This window comes from Anopheles cruzii, chromosome X, assembly GCF_943734635.1.
Source record: "Anopheles cruzii chromosome X, idAnoCruzAS_RS32_06, whole genome shotgun sequence".
NCBI lineage: Eukaryota > Metazoa > Arthropoda > Insecta > Diptera > Culicidae > Anopheles > Anopheles cruzii.
The window spans coordinates 5,851,195-5,864,228 of record NC_069143.1 but is presented as its reverse complement, the minus strand read 5'-3'; the positions used below and the strand labels follow the sequence as shown (position 1 = coordinate 5,864,228).

The 13,034-nt window shown below is 48.6% G+C and overlaps 2 protein-coding genes across 2 annotated transcripts; one reads left to right on the top strand and one right to left on the bottom strand.

The window, feature by feature from the left end:
• Nucleotides 1–347: 347 nt before the first annotated feature.
• LOC128278160 (uncharacterized) lies at nt 348–2,692 on the bottom strand. The gene is made up of 6 exons (XM_053016831.1): nt 2,303–2,692; nt 1,912–2,020; nt 1,333–1,864; nt 1,106–1,252; nt 853–1,025; nt 348–397 (listed from the first exon to the last, which is right to left on the bottom strand). Exons 1-5 carry the CDS (start codon nt 2,690–2,692, stop codon nt 944–946), a joined length of 1,260 nt encoding a protein of 419 aa, XP_052872791.1. The 3' UTR covers nt 348–397; nt 853–943.
• A 5,961-nt stretch (nt 2,693–8,653) lies between these two features.
• LOC128274017 (lipid storage droplets surface-binding protein 2) lies at nt 8,654–12,510 on the top strand. The gene is made up of 3 exons (XM_053012103.1): nt 8,654–9,091; nt 10,752–11,189; nt 11,285–12,510. The coding sequence occupies exons 1-3, from the start codon at nt 8,908–8,910 to the stop codon at nt 11,635–11,637; spliced, it is 975 nt and encodes a 324-aa protein (XP_052868063.1). The 5' UTR covers nt 8,654–8,907; the 3' UTR covers nt 11,638–12,510.
• The last annotated feature ends 524 nt before the right edge of the window (nt 12,511–13,034 follow it).

Below are 13,034 nucleotides of genomic sequence, written 5' to 3'. Positions count from 1 at the left end.
GCTATTCACCAGCAGTTCGCTGGAACCGTAGAACATGACATTTTCTGCTGATTTCCGGCAGTACCAGAGCAACAGGCACAACTGGAGGATTGTGCAAACCCTTTAACGAGTAGGTACTCTTCGAAAAATCCATTGCCCGAGCCTTAGACAAGAGGAATTCACCGTGTCCATGTTTCTTCCGGACCCAGCAAGCAACACCCGAAATAGCTCTGGAATCCCGCCGCTGGTATCGGTTGGCATCTGGTCACTATCCTGCAGTGATCCATTCATCCTGCCAGCAGATAATGGTGCGTAGGCGCTTCCTCTGCCGCTCGTCGCTTCCGCTGGCGAAGACGTCCTCTCCTTCTGGCAGCTATTGTTGTTGACACCACCGCTGTCCAATGAATTGTTCGTCCTCCTGCAATAGGAGGTGTACCGGATGAGCGATGTCACCGCGTTTACGCAGTGACGGATGTGGATGCGGATCGGGTTTTCGGCTGTGTGCCTCAAGTATACGGGCATGGATCGGCCAAAGTACACTGACGGGTGTTCTACCTGTTGGGGTTATTCTTCGTTGCACGAAGCAATAAAGAACACAATGGTTTGAGCGTACGCAGTGGCACTGCATTGCGTGGCTGCAAAATATTCGTGATTTTTTACTGTTTGGTACTTGCCGGTGTTCAACAAAGAACATCCCCAGCCAACCGGAATGATTTGGAACGAAGATTGAGGTGCATAAATACGAAAACAAACAAAACTCAGTAATAATAAGAAAATGGTCCTGTTCAAGCTAGTAGACCTGATTTTCAATAGGGCATTTTGGGAGATTGTGTTTAGGTTATCTAATTCCCACCGCTCAACCGCCCAACCCACCGCTGATGGTTCCACAGTATGGCTGATTCCACAGGATGGCTGATTCCACAGTACGGCTAATTCCACAGGAGCCGAAGAGATATCCAGGAGCCTAGAAAATAAGATTGTCGAACCACTGCCACTTCTTTGGTTGCTGTTCGTCGACCACGTAAGTCAAGCATTTGCCTTTACTTCTACAGAACAGAAACAGAAGAAAGCGTGCGTAGATCAGTGCGGGATTGAGCTGGAAGTACAAAATTACCTTCTTTATTACCTTCTGGTGCAATTGACCTTCGGATGCTCGAAGCGAAAGCACCGCGGCTTCAGCAGGTTAAAGTAGGTGTAGCCGATCTGCCGCGACACCAAGGTGTTGGCGCTCTTCAGACAGTTGTAGAACTGCTTGTCGCAGTCACAGTGCGCGCTGTTTGAGAAGGCACAATAGGACAGTCGCGGATCAGCAGGATCTGTTCGGACTTCCTGGCCGTCCAATAAGATACGTACCGGGTAAAATGGCCATTGTTTCGCAGACGATTGAACTGCTCGCCGGCCGCGATCGTGATTGGGCAGAGATCGTGCGCTCGACAGCAACTGTCGGTGAGGTAGAAGAACCCAATGTCGTCCTCGCTCTTCGCTTGGTTCCCATCGCCGCACCAAACAGTGCCCGGATAGATGGCTTTAAGTTTCCACTTGAAGTTGTTGAACAGGATGTTGATCGCTCCAGTTCCAGCTGGACGATCGGTATTGCTAACTTCGGCGATCGACTGGTTCGGTTTGCGTGGCGTGGCGTGTCCGCCGCCAGTCTCTGGCGCGTTGTTCGGTGCATGCAGCAGCTCACCATCATTTAGTAGCGCTGGTATATTGCGCAACCCTTTGGCAGTGTTGACGAGGTGTGGACGAAAGTGGCGCAACACTGGCCGACGCTGCACTGCAGGCCGCTGCCGACCACTGCCAATTGGTGACCAAGTAGCACCATTTTGGTACGCCTCGATCTTCCGGTTCTCCCTGAACCGCTGCAACGATGCGCGCAGAAGTTCTGAAATGAGAGGCACAAAGGGCTGGGTGTTATCAGGATTCTTCTGCCATCGTTAACCTGCAGCAGGGCCCTGTCTTGCTTACCTTGCGTTTGAGGCACCGATGACAGGAAATAGTGGCTGCCCGTGCTGCTATCGTTTACTTCGTCGAACGGTACCTAGAAGAAAATGTCAGATCGACAAAGCCAATGCGGATTACGAACGTTGTGAGTTTTATAATGGCACTTTGGATCAATCTAGTGGTGGGAATGACCATCTTCGCTTCAGACCATCTTCCCACCAAGACACATTTGCGATGCAGCGTGTCTTTTTAATTTAATTTCCTGCATTCTGAGGTGGAGCTACACAATCCTTAACGATGAAACGAATCCGTACGTGCGGTTACTAGTTTTCTCATATTCACTACTATTATCGCTACTGGTTGCTGCGATAATACTCACCAAAAACTCATCGTTCGCTGAGTGGCGCAGAAGAGGCTGCTTCTTCATTAGGTCTTCCAGGTCCACGTCTTTTGTGCCAGTGTCCGAAAACTGGTCGATAATTGCGTAGGGGGCACTCCGGGAATCGGTTGTCAACTTCAAGCTAGTATTGCCTAAACTTTGGCCCAGGCCATTCTCCCTACGGGCGTCGCTGTCGCGATCGAGCGCTTCATCGCCCCAGTCTGGGTGAAGGCTGAAACCAGGATCGAACGATTCATCGCTCACAATGAAGTAGTTTAAGCGTAGCGCACAGGAGATGCCGGGAACCACTGCCACTAATAGCAGCCAACTCAACAACCAACCGATCGGTCTGCCAATCGGAGCCGGCGTCAGCTGTTCACGGTGCCACATTGTTACTCACGGAATCCCGCAGTCGCCGCGAGTTACTCGCAATAAACACTCGACTCCGCAACGGTGCTGGGCAGTTTTATTCTCATTCTCGATCACCGACGAGCAGCCTCCCCAGGAACACAGACAATTACACACACTTCATAGCCTATTGGCACGCGCAGATTCGTCCTGTATGTCCGAAGACGGAGACGGAGACAAAGGTTAAAAAATGCGAACACTAACCGCGTGGAAATAGCACTACTATATACCCCCTAAGTCGGACGTCTAGAGCACATATCTCTTTGTTTGTTACACGCCAGCACGCCAGAGAACGAAAGGAGAATGTCAAGCGATGTCTCACCGGTCCGGTATGTTGCTTTTTGTTGCGAACATCAGCGACTAGAACTTCTGCTTCCACAGAGGCTATTCTTCCGGAACCGAGCAAGAACTAGTGAACGACCGAATGCGAATTTCATTTTTAAGCACTAAAAGCTTTGGCTAGTGTTCGAAGTTTATTTGGTAGATCACGTTTTGTTGCAGAAGGTTAGTTGATGGCGTGCCGGTTGATCGTAATGCCTGGACGTTCCTGGATGCTTGATGTTCACTTCTGAATCATTGGATTGTTTGTTTCTGTCCGTAGTATGTAGTATAGCAGCCAGTATAGTAATAGCTGCCGGGGCACCAGTCACTCTAGTTACACTCGGTAGCAACCACAATATACGGCACCAGACGCAGTGTGTTAGCCAGTCGTTCACCAGTCAGGGCAGACATGCTACTACTGACGCGGCGCGGAACACGCAGCATGAGCCCCACTTGTCTACCGAGGACTGGGCTCGAAAATAGTTTCGGTTGTTGTGGAGGCCTTTTTCGGAGAAAACGGCAAGCTTGCGGTTTCGATTAGATGTTATGTTTGGCCTAATATACGGCCCTGTCGCGAACACTTTCAATCCTGTCCTTGGGTTAACGTGGGCCCGACCCGACTCGAGCGAGCACGATTTTCGCGCACACGTCTTATAACTTCTCCCTCACAGTCTTTTTCGGTGAAGTACCGGTGTGCCTGCGACTTCCGGGACCCTGTCACGGTTCTGTGGTGCGTTAAGACTTTCGTGCAGTAAATTGGCGCAATGGCGCTCAGCGCAGTATGGCTAAAAATCGAACTTACGGCGTGCGTGGTGTTACTGATGTACGGTGAGCCCAGTGAACAATTTTGAGTGCCCGAGCCGAAAGTTCACAGTTACGTTGAAAGTTCGGAGACAATCCTATGTATATTTTCTTCGCCAAATCGTTCTCGACTTTGTCCGAACTTTGAAATGGCGTAACGCCCGACTGTCAGTTTAAATTCTCTCGCGCGTGCCCCTTGTCTCTCTCCCTCTCTTCTATGTGTCCCCTCTCTTCTTTGTATTCCCCCATTTTCTTTCTCTTCTATCCCGACCCCAAATAAAATAGTTCGTGTTTGGTCGGTTTCGAATCGGTATATTTTTTCTCTCTTTTCTTTGGATCACTCTCACTCTCACTTTTCACTATCGGTATGATGCGGTGCGGATGATGCTTGATGACGACGCAGACACTTGTTGTTGCATGTTTTGTGTTGGAATCCCATCCATAGTTTAGTTGGACATCTGAAACGAGCAAAGTGAAAACTTTTGCACATTATTTGAACATTACGGAACACTGTCCAATAAACTTACCTGTATTATTTTATCAGGATCAAACATGATGGAACGAAATGCACATCACTGGAGACTTTGCACTGGGGACTTAGAAAATATAAATTTATAGAGAAAGCCAGAGCGAGGTCAACCAAAAATTCTAAGTCCGGACAGACTCGAAGTTAAAACAGACTGAAGTTCGATCAGAGAGTTCGGGATTTTTTCTCGACCTCGCTGTCTCTTTTTTTCTATTCCTTTCCCTTTCCCGCATTCGTTCGTCTTCCACACGCTCGTGTCCGACTCGACGCTCGGCCCTTCCGCCCTTCCCTCCCCATGTAAATGAAACCCACAAGCTCGCGTTCGTATTGCCTCTCGGCTCTGGCACCCCTCCTCTCCAGGTAATTTGAACCCACAAGCTCGCGCGTGGAACTCCCTCCTCTCGTGGTTTCCTCCGCTCTTTTCCGCCGCTGCCCACGAGCGGACCCTCACGAGCCCGCCTGCCCGTCTTTTCTCTTCCTCGTCGCAGGCAGAGGGGGTTCGGTTTCAGCCTTCCTCATCCCTTCCTCAGGCCGAGGGGTAGCTCGGGCACTCAAAATTGTTCACTGGGAGGAAGAAAGAAGAGGACTATGTCACTCGAGTCCACACGTTATGGAAGCAATTACCGACGGGTGTTGTTTCTATTTCTATTACAAAAGTCCTGGATAGTGCACCCGATCCGTCCCAACGGTAGAACAATGCCGCTAGTCAATAAGACTAACCTCTGCTAACCTAAACCACCGCGGCAAGTTTGCAGCAGTCACTCATTCCACCACGCTGGACTGTAAAGCTTGCCCTTGATCGTACCGGCATATTACGGGGAGACTTTCAAAATCGTAGCCTTGCTTTCCATTCGATTTTCTCCACTGCCGACCGATTTCGTGCATCTGCTCTTGGCCGTTCGTAAGACTGTAGGTTCTTCGTTCCGTTCGGTTGCTATTGAAAATCACGCCTGCCACCCTTTGGCGCGCATTATTAAACTTGTTACGCAGATTGCATACCGGTAGGCGTTTTGTGAATAAAGCGTGCATGAGCTTTTAAAGTTTTTCATGCGACTTTAATTTCAATTGTTAACTTTACTATTTGTTCTACCTTTTTCACTCTACCAAACTACCTACGAATGTTAGATTATCCGTTTATCTCGTGCCATCATGTAGCACGTGTTCAAATTTGAGCCTTTCTCTCGCCTGTTGTGCACAAATTTCGGGCTAAGATAGGGAGTGTTCCAATTTTTCGGAAGCACCACATCGTGGCCAATATGGTTGAATTTCAATGACATGCTGTAGTTCAATCGTCTAAAAATCAAAAATCGTAAGTAAGCAATATTCTAATGGTGTGCTGATAAAATTGTCCTAGTTCAGAATTTAGCTGGCCTCCGAAGGTACGGCCTCCGCTATCGTAAAAAGCTGTTACGGTCAAAGGTCAATCATGGCCAAGTCATGCCGTGCGATGATAGACTTGTACGGGCAGGGTACGATACGAGGCAGCGCAATAGCACAGTTACTAGCGAACGCAGCGACAAACGGATTCACATCGATAGTGTCGATCACATCACATCGACGCCGGGATGCCTTGCAACCGAAGAACAAGCCGCGAACCTTCCTGAACCGAGAGACCTACGTTCTTACGTCGAGCTTGGTTGACGCAATTGCGCACCACTCGTTGCTCACGGGCTCAAAGTCCACCGCGCGCGCCTGTAGGTATCAGGTCTTTCGGGTTGACGACGTGCGCTTGGCCGCCGATGACTCGCCCGGCGGCTGCTTGATGGAAACGCACACACTGTCAGACCGCCGCAGTGCCGTAGGTAGGTCGAGGATTACATCGCATGTACAGGATGCGGTAGGCTACCCTGCGCCCGTGTATGTGTCTGCCACTGCCTGCCGCCGCCACTGGTCGATATTCTGGCTTTCTGGTGAAAAGCATGTAAAAACGCGGCCTGAATGTAGCTGCCGGAACCACGCGACGAAGGTACGAAGGCTAATGTCTGCCGTAATTCACACGCCGCCGTCATGTGGACTTGTGGGCTTTTGAGTAGAGTAGACTAGAAGAAACCTTTCCATTTCGAACACTAAACGCCAATGCCTTAGCAACTCGACACATCCCGGGCGGGAAGGCCATTCCGCCATCGTGGGGTTTTGTATTTTAGGAATAGACTGACTTGCTCGCTCGGAACATGTTGGAAATATGTGTGTTTTATGTAACTGTAGCACGTGGTATTGAAGCTATTAAACGTTTCTATCAATTAAAGCCTTCAGTTTAACTACCACGTCAAGCACGTGGCGTCAAGTCATCGGTAACAATATGCAGATCGTAGTTTGTTCGCCGGAGAATAAATTTGTTACTTTGAGATGCCTGCAAACAATCATTCACAAACGTTAGGAAGAATGTACCACGTTTGATAACGTGGTACTGCTCAGCAATCGTTAGTGCTGTACTGCGCACTGTGATTCCGTAGATTCCGAGAATACACAAACAGGCTAGTCCCTTAAAGTGAACCCAAAAAGGGCCGGGCTTTGAGGGTTTTCAGATGGAACTTTGGGTTGCAGGAGTAGGAAAACTTAAACCACCAACCAGAAAATCATCTTTTTTGGCAGATGTTGCTACTGAGTGGAAGCTCAGTCATCGGCTAAATCAGTGTGGAGGTGAGTTGCGTGTTATCAAAGTTACTGTTTGGAATGCAGGCGTGGCTCCCATAAGAGCCATCGTGTCAAATATAACGACGGAAGTCCAGAAACGCCAAGTTTGCCCACTGGGGTGGTTTGCCACATGCCCGGGTCATGTGACAAATCACAGGCCTCGCGCTGGGACGCATGAGCTGATAGATTAGCGCACGACGCAGGAAAGCCAGCTGGGGTCATCGGGATCAGGCTGACTCGCCGCCGATGGCCACCAATGCATGTAATCGCATCGCGCGGGACCTCAACTATCGTGTGAGATTCTTTTTTTCTCTCTCTTCTCTACCCGTACCGGAAGATTAGCATTCTGTGCGCCAGGCATGCAGTCCAAACGAAAGCCGAAACTTTCTACGTACATTTAGAAGTGCTTCGCGCCATGTTTTGACCTCGCCGGGGCTCGATTGTATGTGACTTTGTCGACTGTGTTTGGACTTCGAACAGACGCGACACTGTTAGTGGTGGTGGTGGTGGTGGTGGTGAAGTCTATGGCATAGGTATAGTCATAGACTTTGCAATCAGTGTGTAATCGGTCGCCCCAGCCAGTATCTCGACTGTAAATACCGCTGAGTGGTTCGATTGGCGCAGGTCAAAGGTCTCGAAGGCTTCACTCGAAGCTTCGAAGCAAAGATGGGTTTTTACTGTTGTGACCTTTGACCGGCAACTCGAACCTAGCCCAAAGAAGCGCAGGATCGAACGTATTCATTATCTAAGCTTCCAATAAAGTAACGCCAACATTTACTCGCAACTCTTTCCTGTGTGTGAGTTTGCTATTGTGTCCCTCTGCGTGCATGTGTGTCACGTACGTGTGTCATGGGACTGGAAGCATACATGGGCAACCCGTTGTTCGGGGCCATTCATAGTAAAGACAGTTGAAAGCCGATCGCGCTTTTACGTTAGAAAAACCGGCAAATGCCGAGCTTGATCATGAAATTCATGAAGATCATGACAGCAGAATAAAAACATACGTCAAAAGCTTTCGCCATCACGTATACCATTACACGGTCCATGGGTACCTTGTAGTGTGCACCGCATTCCGAGTGCGATTGCTTTTTCATTGTTTTAGGTTTTATTACATTTTAAGCAATTTGGTAACCAAAGAGATAGCACCAGGCTCGGTCTTGCTAAAGAAAAAGCGCGGCGGGCTCAACTGTCTTTAATTGATAAGAGCGTGCCGCGTGCGGTGGTCGTGGTATAAAAAGGTATGATAGCTATAAAGGCGACACCATCAGAGTAACAGCCCCGCAGCCGACAAGAGTGCGTTTTCCTTTAACGATCGGGAGCAGTGAGTAACAGCTATACCAGTAAAGGACAGCAAACTCCGCGCAACCGAAAGGAGACAAAACAAAAGTTCAACAATCACACTTCTCGCATGCGATTCTCGGGGTTGCGTGTACCCACACACAAGCAAACGAAGCCTCGCGATCAAAGCGCTGCTGCCGTGTGTGATCGTTGTCGCCGTATACGTCTTCGGCAAGCAGCTTCGCTAGCGAGCGCGAGCAAGACCACAAGAAGACCACGTCGGCACACGCTCGCTGAGGTGGTGTGCGTGTAGCACAAGTGTCTGGTTAGGAGGTGTGTGCGCGCTGGGTGCACTATATACGTTCGTTATCGTCGTTTTCTTTGCCGCTCGAACGCTCACTCCACTCGCGGAAGTTCAGCATTGCAGTTGAGCGCAGTCGAAGAGCTCCCGAACCCCGAAGCGCAGTGCGCAACAGTTATCCAGTTAAAAATTCGTGTCAAACACAGAGTGATCTTTCGAGTGAATCCCACATTTTTTGTTCGTTCCGTTTTTTCGCGTTGTAATTGATTTGTTTCTTGACTGTCGAGTCGAATAAGCAGCGCTCGAGTTTTTGCACGCTACGCTAAAAACGGAAATATGTCGTCCAAAGTGCAGGAAAACTGCAACGGGAATGCTACCGCTCCAAGCAACGACACCGATGGGGCACCGTCAAGCGCAGCGGCACTGTTGCCGCATCTCGAATCACTAGACCGGATGCTGAAGCTGCCGGTGGTCGACGCAACCTGGCAGCAAACGCAGAACGTGTACGGCCGCGTGAAAGGTAAGCCCCGCCGCGGAATTCGTTTGACACCACCGGTAAGCGGAGGTCATTTCACTTATCGATCTCTCTCCCAGAGCCAGCCAGGTTCCAGCCGGAGTCTCGCTCTGAGCCATTTTGTCTTTCTCTCTCCCTCCCTCCCTCTCTCTCTCTCGGGCCATGCTCGACAATGGCCGCCCGGCCCCTGCGGCCCCGTTGGCCAAGTGATGCAGGATAGGTACAGTAAATTAGAGCAAGTGAGAAAGCAGAACTCAGAAGCACGTGTAACTGGCGATTGTGTTACATCACGACGAGAAAAGGATTCTGACCGGGAAGGGTGACTCTTTTCGGCTGTCGGCTCTTTTGCTGCGATGCGTAAGCTTAGTGTCAAAGCTTATACCGCAGGAAAATCGTTTTGCCTTTTACCCGGCGACCGATCGTGTAGGCCCGTCGTACGAAAAGTACTGATAGCACATGGCGCACACGCCATTATCAGCCGTGGACGCCATGACGCTGCGAGTGTTCCTCACAGCTGAGGTTCCATTTTGTAATGTATTTCCACTTTCATACCGCGAGGTGGCTTCTTTTAAGTACGGTTTCCCTGCATCACGTTATGACTTAATGCAGTGTCGTAGTTATCCGGTTGACCTTGAGATTTCGATTTTACATTGTTTCTGTACATGTAGTCTGTGCAGATCAGCGGGTGGCTAAATTACCACTTGGACGGGGAATGTTGTAAAGTTGCTGGTGTGTGTCATCCATACACTCACTAGACCTAGACCATGATTATGGTCGAAGGTGCCACTTAGGTTTGATTGAATCTTGCTGACTAGGCCTTCATCTCCGTGGCAGAGAAACGAAGTTGTAAAATGTCAAAGGTGTAGACAGTTATTAGAGGGTGTAACATCCGTACCTGTACAACCTATCTGACACGCTAATAATTGAACACGAACACTCAGAACAGGTCGTAATGTGGGACGACGTTATTGCGGCAATCAGATCTCGAACCGATTTGGAAGCCATTTCAGGAGTAAAAAAATGTCTGCTTCGTTCGTATGTACGGCTTTTCAATCTACTTTGCCGGGCTCACAAACTCTACTCTGCTGGGTATACTATATAATAAACTCAAGTAACCGTCTTATCAGCGTGCACCCTGAGTATAGTGCATTCAGCTTTTACGGAAACTTCTGTATCTACACCACAGGCGGCGCAGGGCCTACAATCATGTAGTTTATCTCTTCCCTAGGTGTGACAAAGCATACTCAAAGGAGTATGCACCTAATCTTTCATCACTGAGCGTCTAAGTGATGTTTAATTCTGCCACGTCGTAGTTAATGGAATTTGAAACGATTGTGAGAACTTTGTAATGTTCCATGCTGTAATCGCCATGACAATATCGCTGTGTTGTGAAAGCAGTGAAAAATATTTGAAGTATGAAATGGTTCTCACACCACATGGAACAGGAATAATTAGCAAGTGGCGGTCATTTTCGTGATGCCATTTAGCATACTCTGTTTAGCGGTCAAAGGTTTGTTGTCATGCCTTCCCTATTTGAATCATCCACTCCTTGAAAAGAACCTGAGTTCGTGACTGAGAAACTGTAGCGGAAGATTTAATTTAAAATAAAATAACGTCCATTTTTGATCGTAATAAAGTTATTTGATTTTGGTTTTCTCGCCTTTAGATTCAAATCCATTGCTTAGTTGGGCGCTTGGGACGGCCGAAGATGTTGTGTACCGGGCCGTTACTATCTCCGCACCGCTGGTGCAACGGCTCGATCGTCCACTGCAACTGGTAGACCAGACACTCGTCAAAGGCATCGACAAGTTGGAGGTAAACGCACCAATCATCAAGGAGCAACCGGCCGAGATCTATCAACAGGCACGTACCCGCGTCATCGAAACAGTTAAGCCGCACATCGAGAAGGTATGTGAGCTGCGCTCTGCCTCACAGCAGCGGGCCGCTTCGCTGAAAGACCTGTCGTGGAAGAAAGCTAACGAGGTGCTGGCAACCCAGTACGGTAGCCTGGCGGTAAACGGCGTGGATACTACCGCTCAGCTTGCAGAACGATTGCTTGACTACTACTTCCCCAAGCCGGAAACTGACGCCGATGACGATAACGGTAAGAAGTCGTTTTTTTGCATTTTCTAAATTCTGTTACCACTTGAGCCATGGACTCTGCTACTTGAACCATTCTCTCGCTTGCTCTTCACGCAGTGCCAATCTCTGCCAAGGATGACCCAGTGCTGCACACCGTCCAGACGGTCGGTCGTCTCTCGAACAAAGTGGCCCGGCGTGTCTACCGCACCGTTTCGAAGCAAGTGAAGTCGTTGCGAAAGGAAGACGTTCGGGACTACGTTGCGACGCTTATTGCCGTACTGCGCCTGACTCAGTATCTGAACTTCATCAACGAGAAACGGCAGTCGATCGAAAGTGGATCCGTGACCCAAACGAAGGAAGCAACACTACCGACCGTGTCCACCAGCGCCTCCCCCGCAACTTCTGCCAGCACGTCGGACGTGGTGGCCACCACGAAGAACAGTAAAACGCTCCAGCAGGAACATAACTGAGAGAGAGCGAATAGCGCAAGGAGGAAGCCCCGGAATGTCATATATTCCTTGGTTGTAGCAGTAAACTACAATCAACGGGGGAAGCGTTCTTGGAGAGCTACTACCGAGAATGAAAACATGATACCGTACATCTCTCTTTCTCTCTCTCTCGTACTAACACTAACAGCTTCCCTACGCCAGACAATCTATCCCTTCTACCAGTAAGAGGTGGGACATGTACCATGGGTCAGCCAAAGTTAGTGATAGCGTTATGCGCCCAGAAAGGCTTTTCTATGACACAGTAGATGTGAAATAGAGACACGGAACACGATCCGAGATGGGAGATAAACGACTGCACGCAATAGCAGTTATCGTTATATTTTTGTTTGGTTTTTCGTAAATTTTAATGTAGCGTAGAGCAACTACCATACATGATGAGCAAAGACATTTATGCACCTTATAAAAATCATGATGAGTGTGTGAGTGCGCGTGTTGCGGCGGATTGGGCTCGGGTCGCACACCCCAAATACCTCTATCCACATTTGCACCTGCCAAAGCGTGCCAAAGTGTAATGTTTCGTTCTTCCCGCTTTATTTTACTGGCGGCGGTCGTATCACTCTGAAGCCACCTGGTTGCCTGAGGGTGCTTTATTATTCGATTACTGTGCGATTATTCTATTAGTCTATATTTGCTTTATACATACTACCGGATCACTAGCGGGCGTCCCGAAAGCGAGAACCCTGCAGCGCAGTATGCTTAAGGATCGACGCCGCGCACTGCATGTCATAGCGAATGCACCCTTCTTTGTTATTTGAAGGCCTTTATGTGGAAATATGCATGTGTTTATATTTTGTCCAATTCTTTATGTTTATAATAAAAAACGTAATGCGATTTCGTAAATAGGTACGGTTTTTTGTCTTTTAGTTTGTCCCATTAAACAGAGAAACGATCAGCTATATCTCTATCGCAAGCGATCTGCTGTTTCATAACAGCGGTCACTGTACACCATTGTGGTAAAAAATTGACGGTCTACAGTTCTTTGTTTGATCACTGAGATCTACATTATTGGTGTTTGGTGATGCTTACATTGCGTTCGAATTAGAGCTATTCAATACAACAAAAAGAGTCTGATTTAATACCGAAATCCTCGAATTTTACCGAAACAGGTTTACATTCAAGATTAGGCACAGGTTTTTGACATTAGAATGCTCTTCAAGGGATTCGCCAAGCCATAAAGGTTGCAATTGGCAATTGTAATGGGTCCAGATGTGTGCAATCAGAACCTGAACCGACAACGGGATTGTTGGATTGATGTTGTTACTGGAGCGCCACACGAAGCGAAAAAAAACGATTTCACATTAATCTTTAACGTCAAATCGTTTATGAGTCTGCGGATTCATATACGATTTGACATAAGC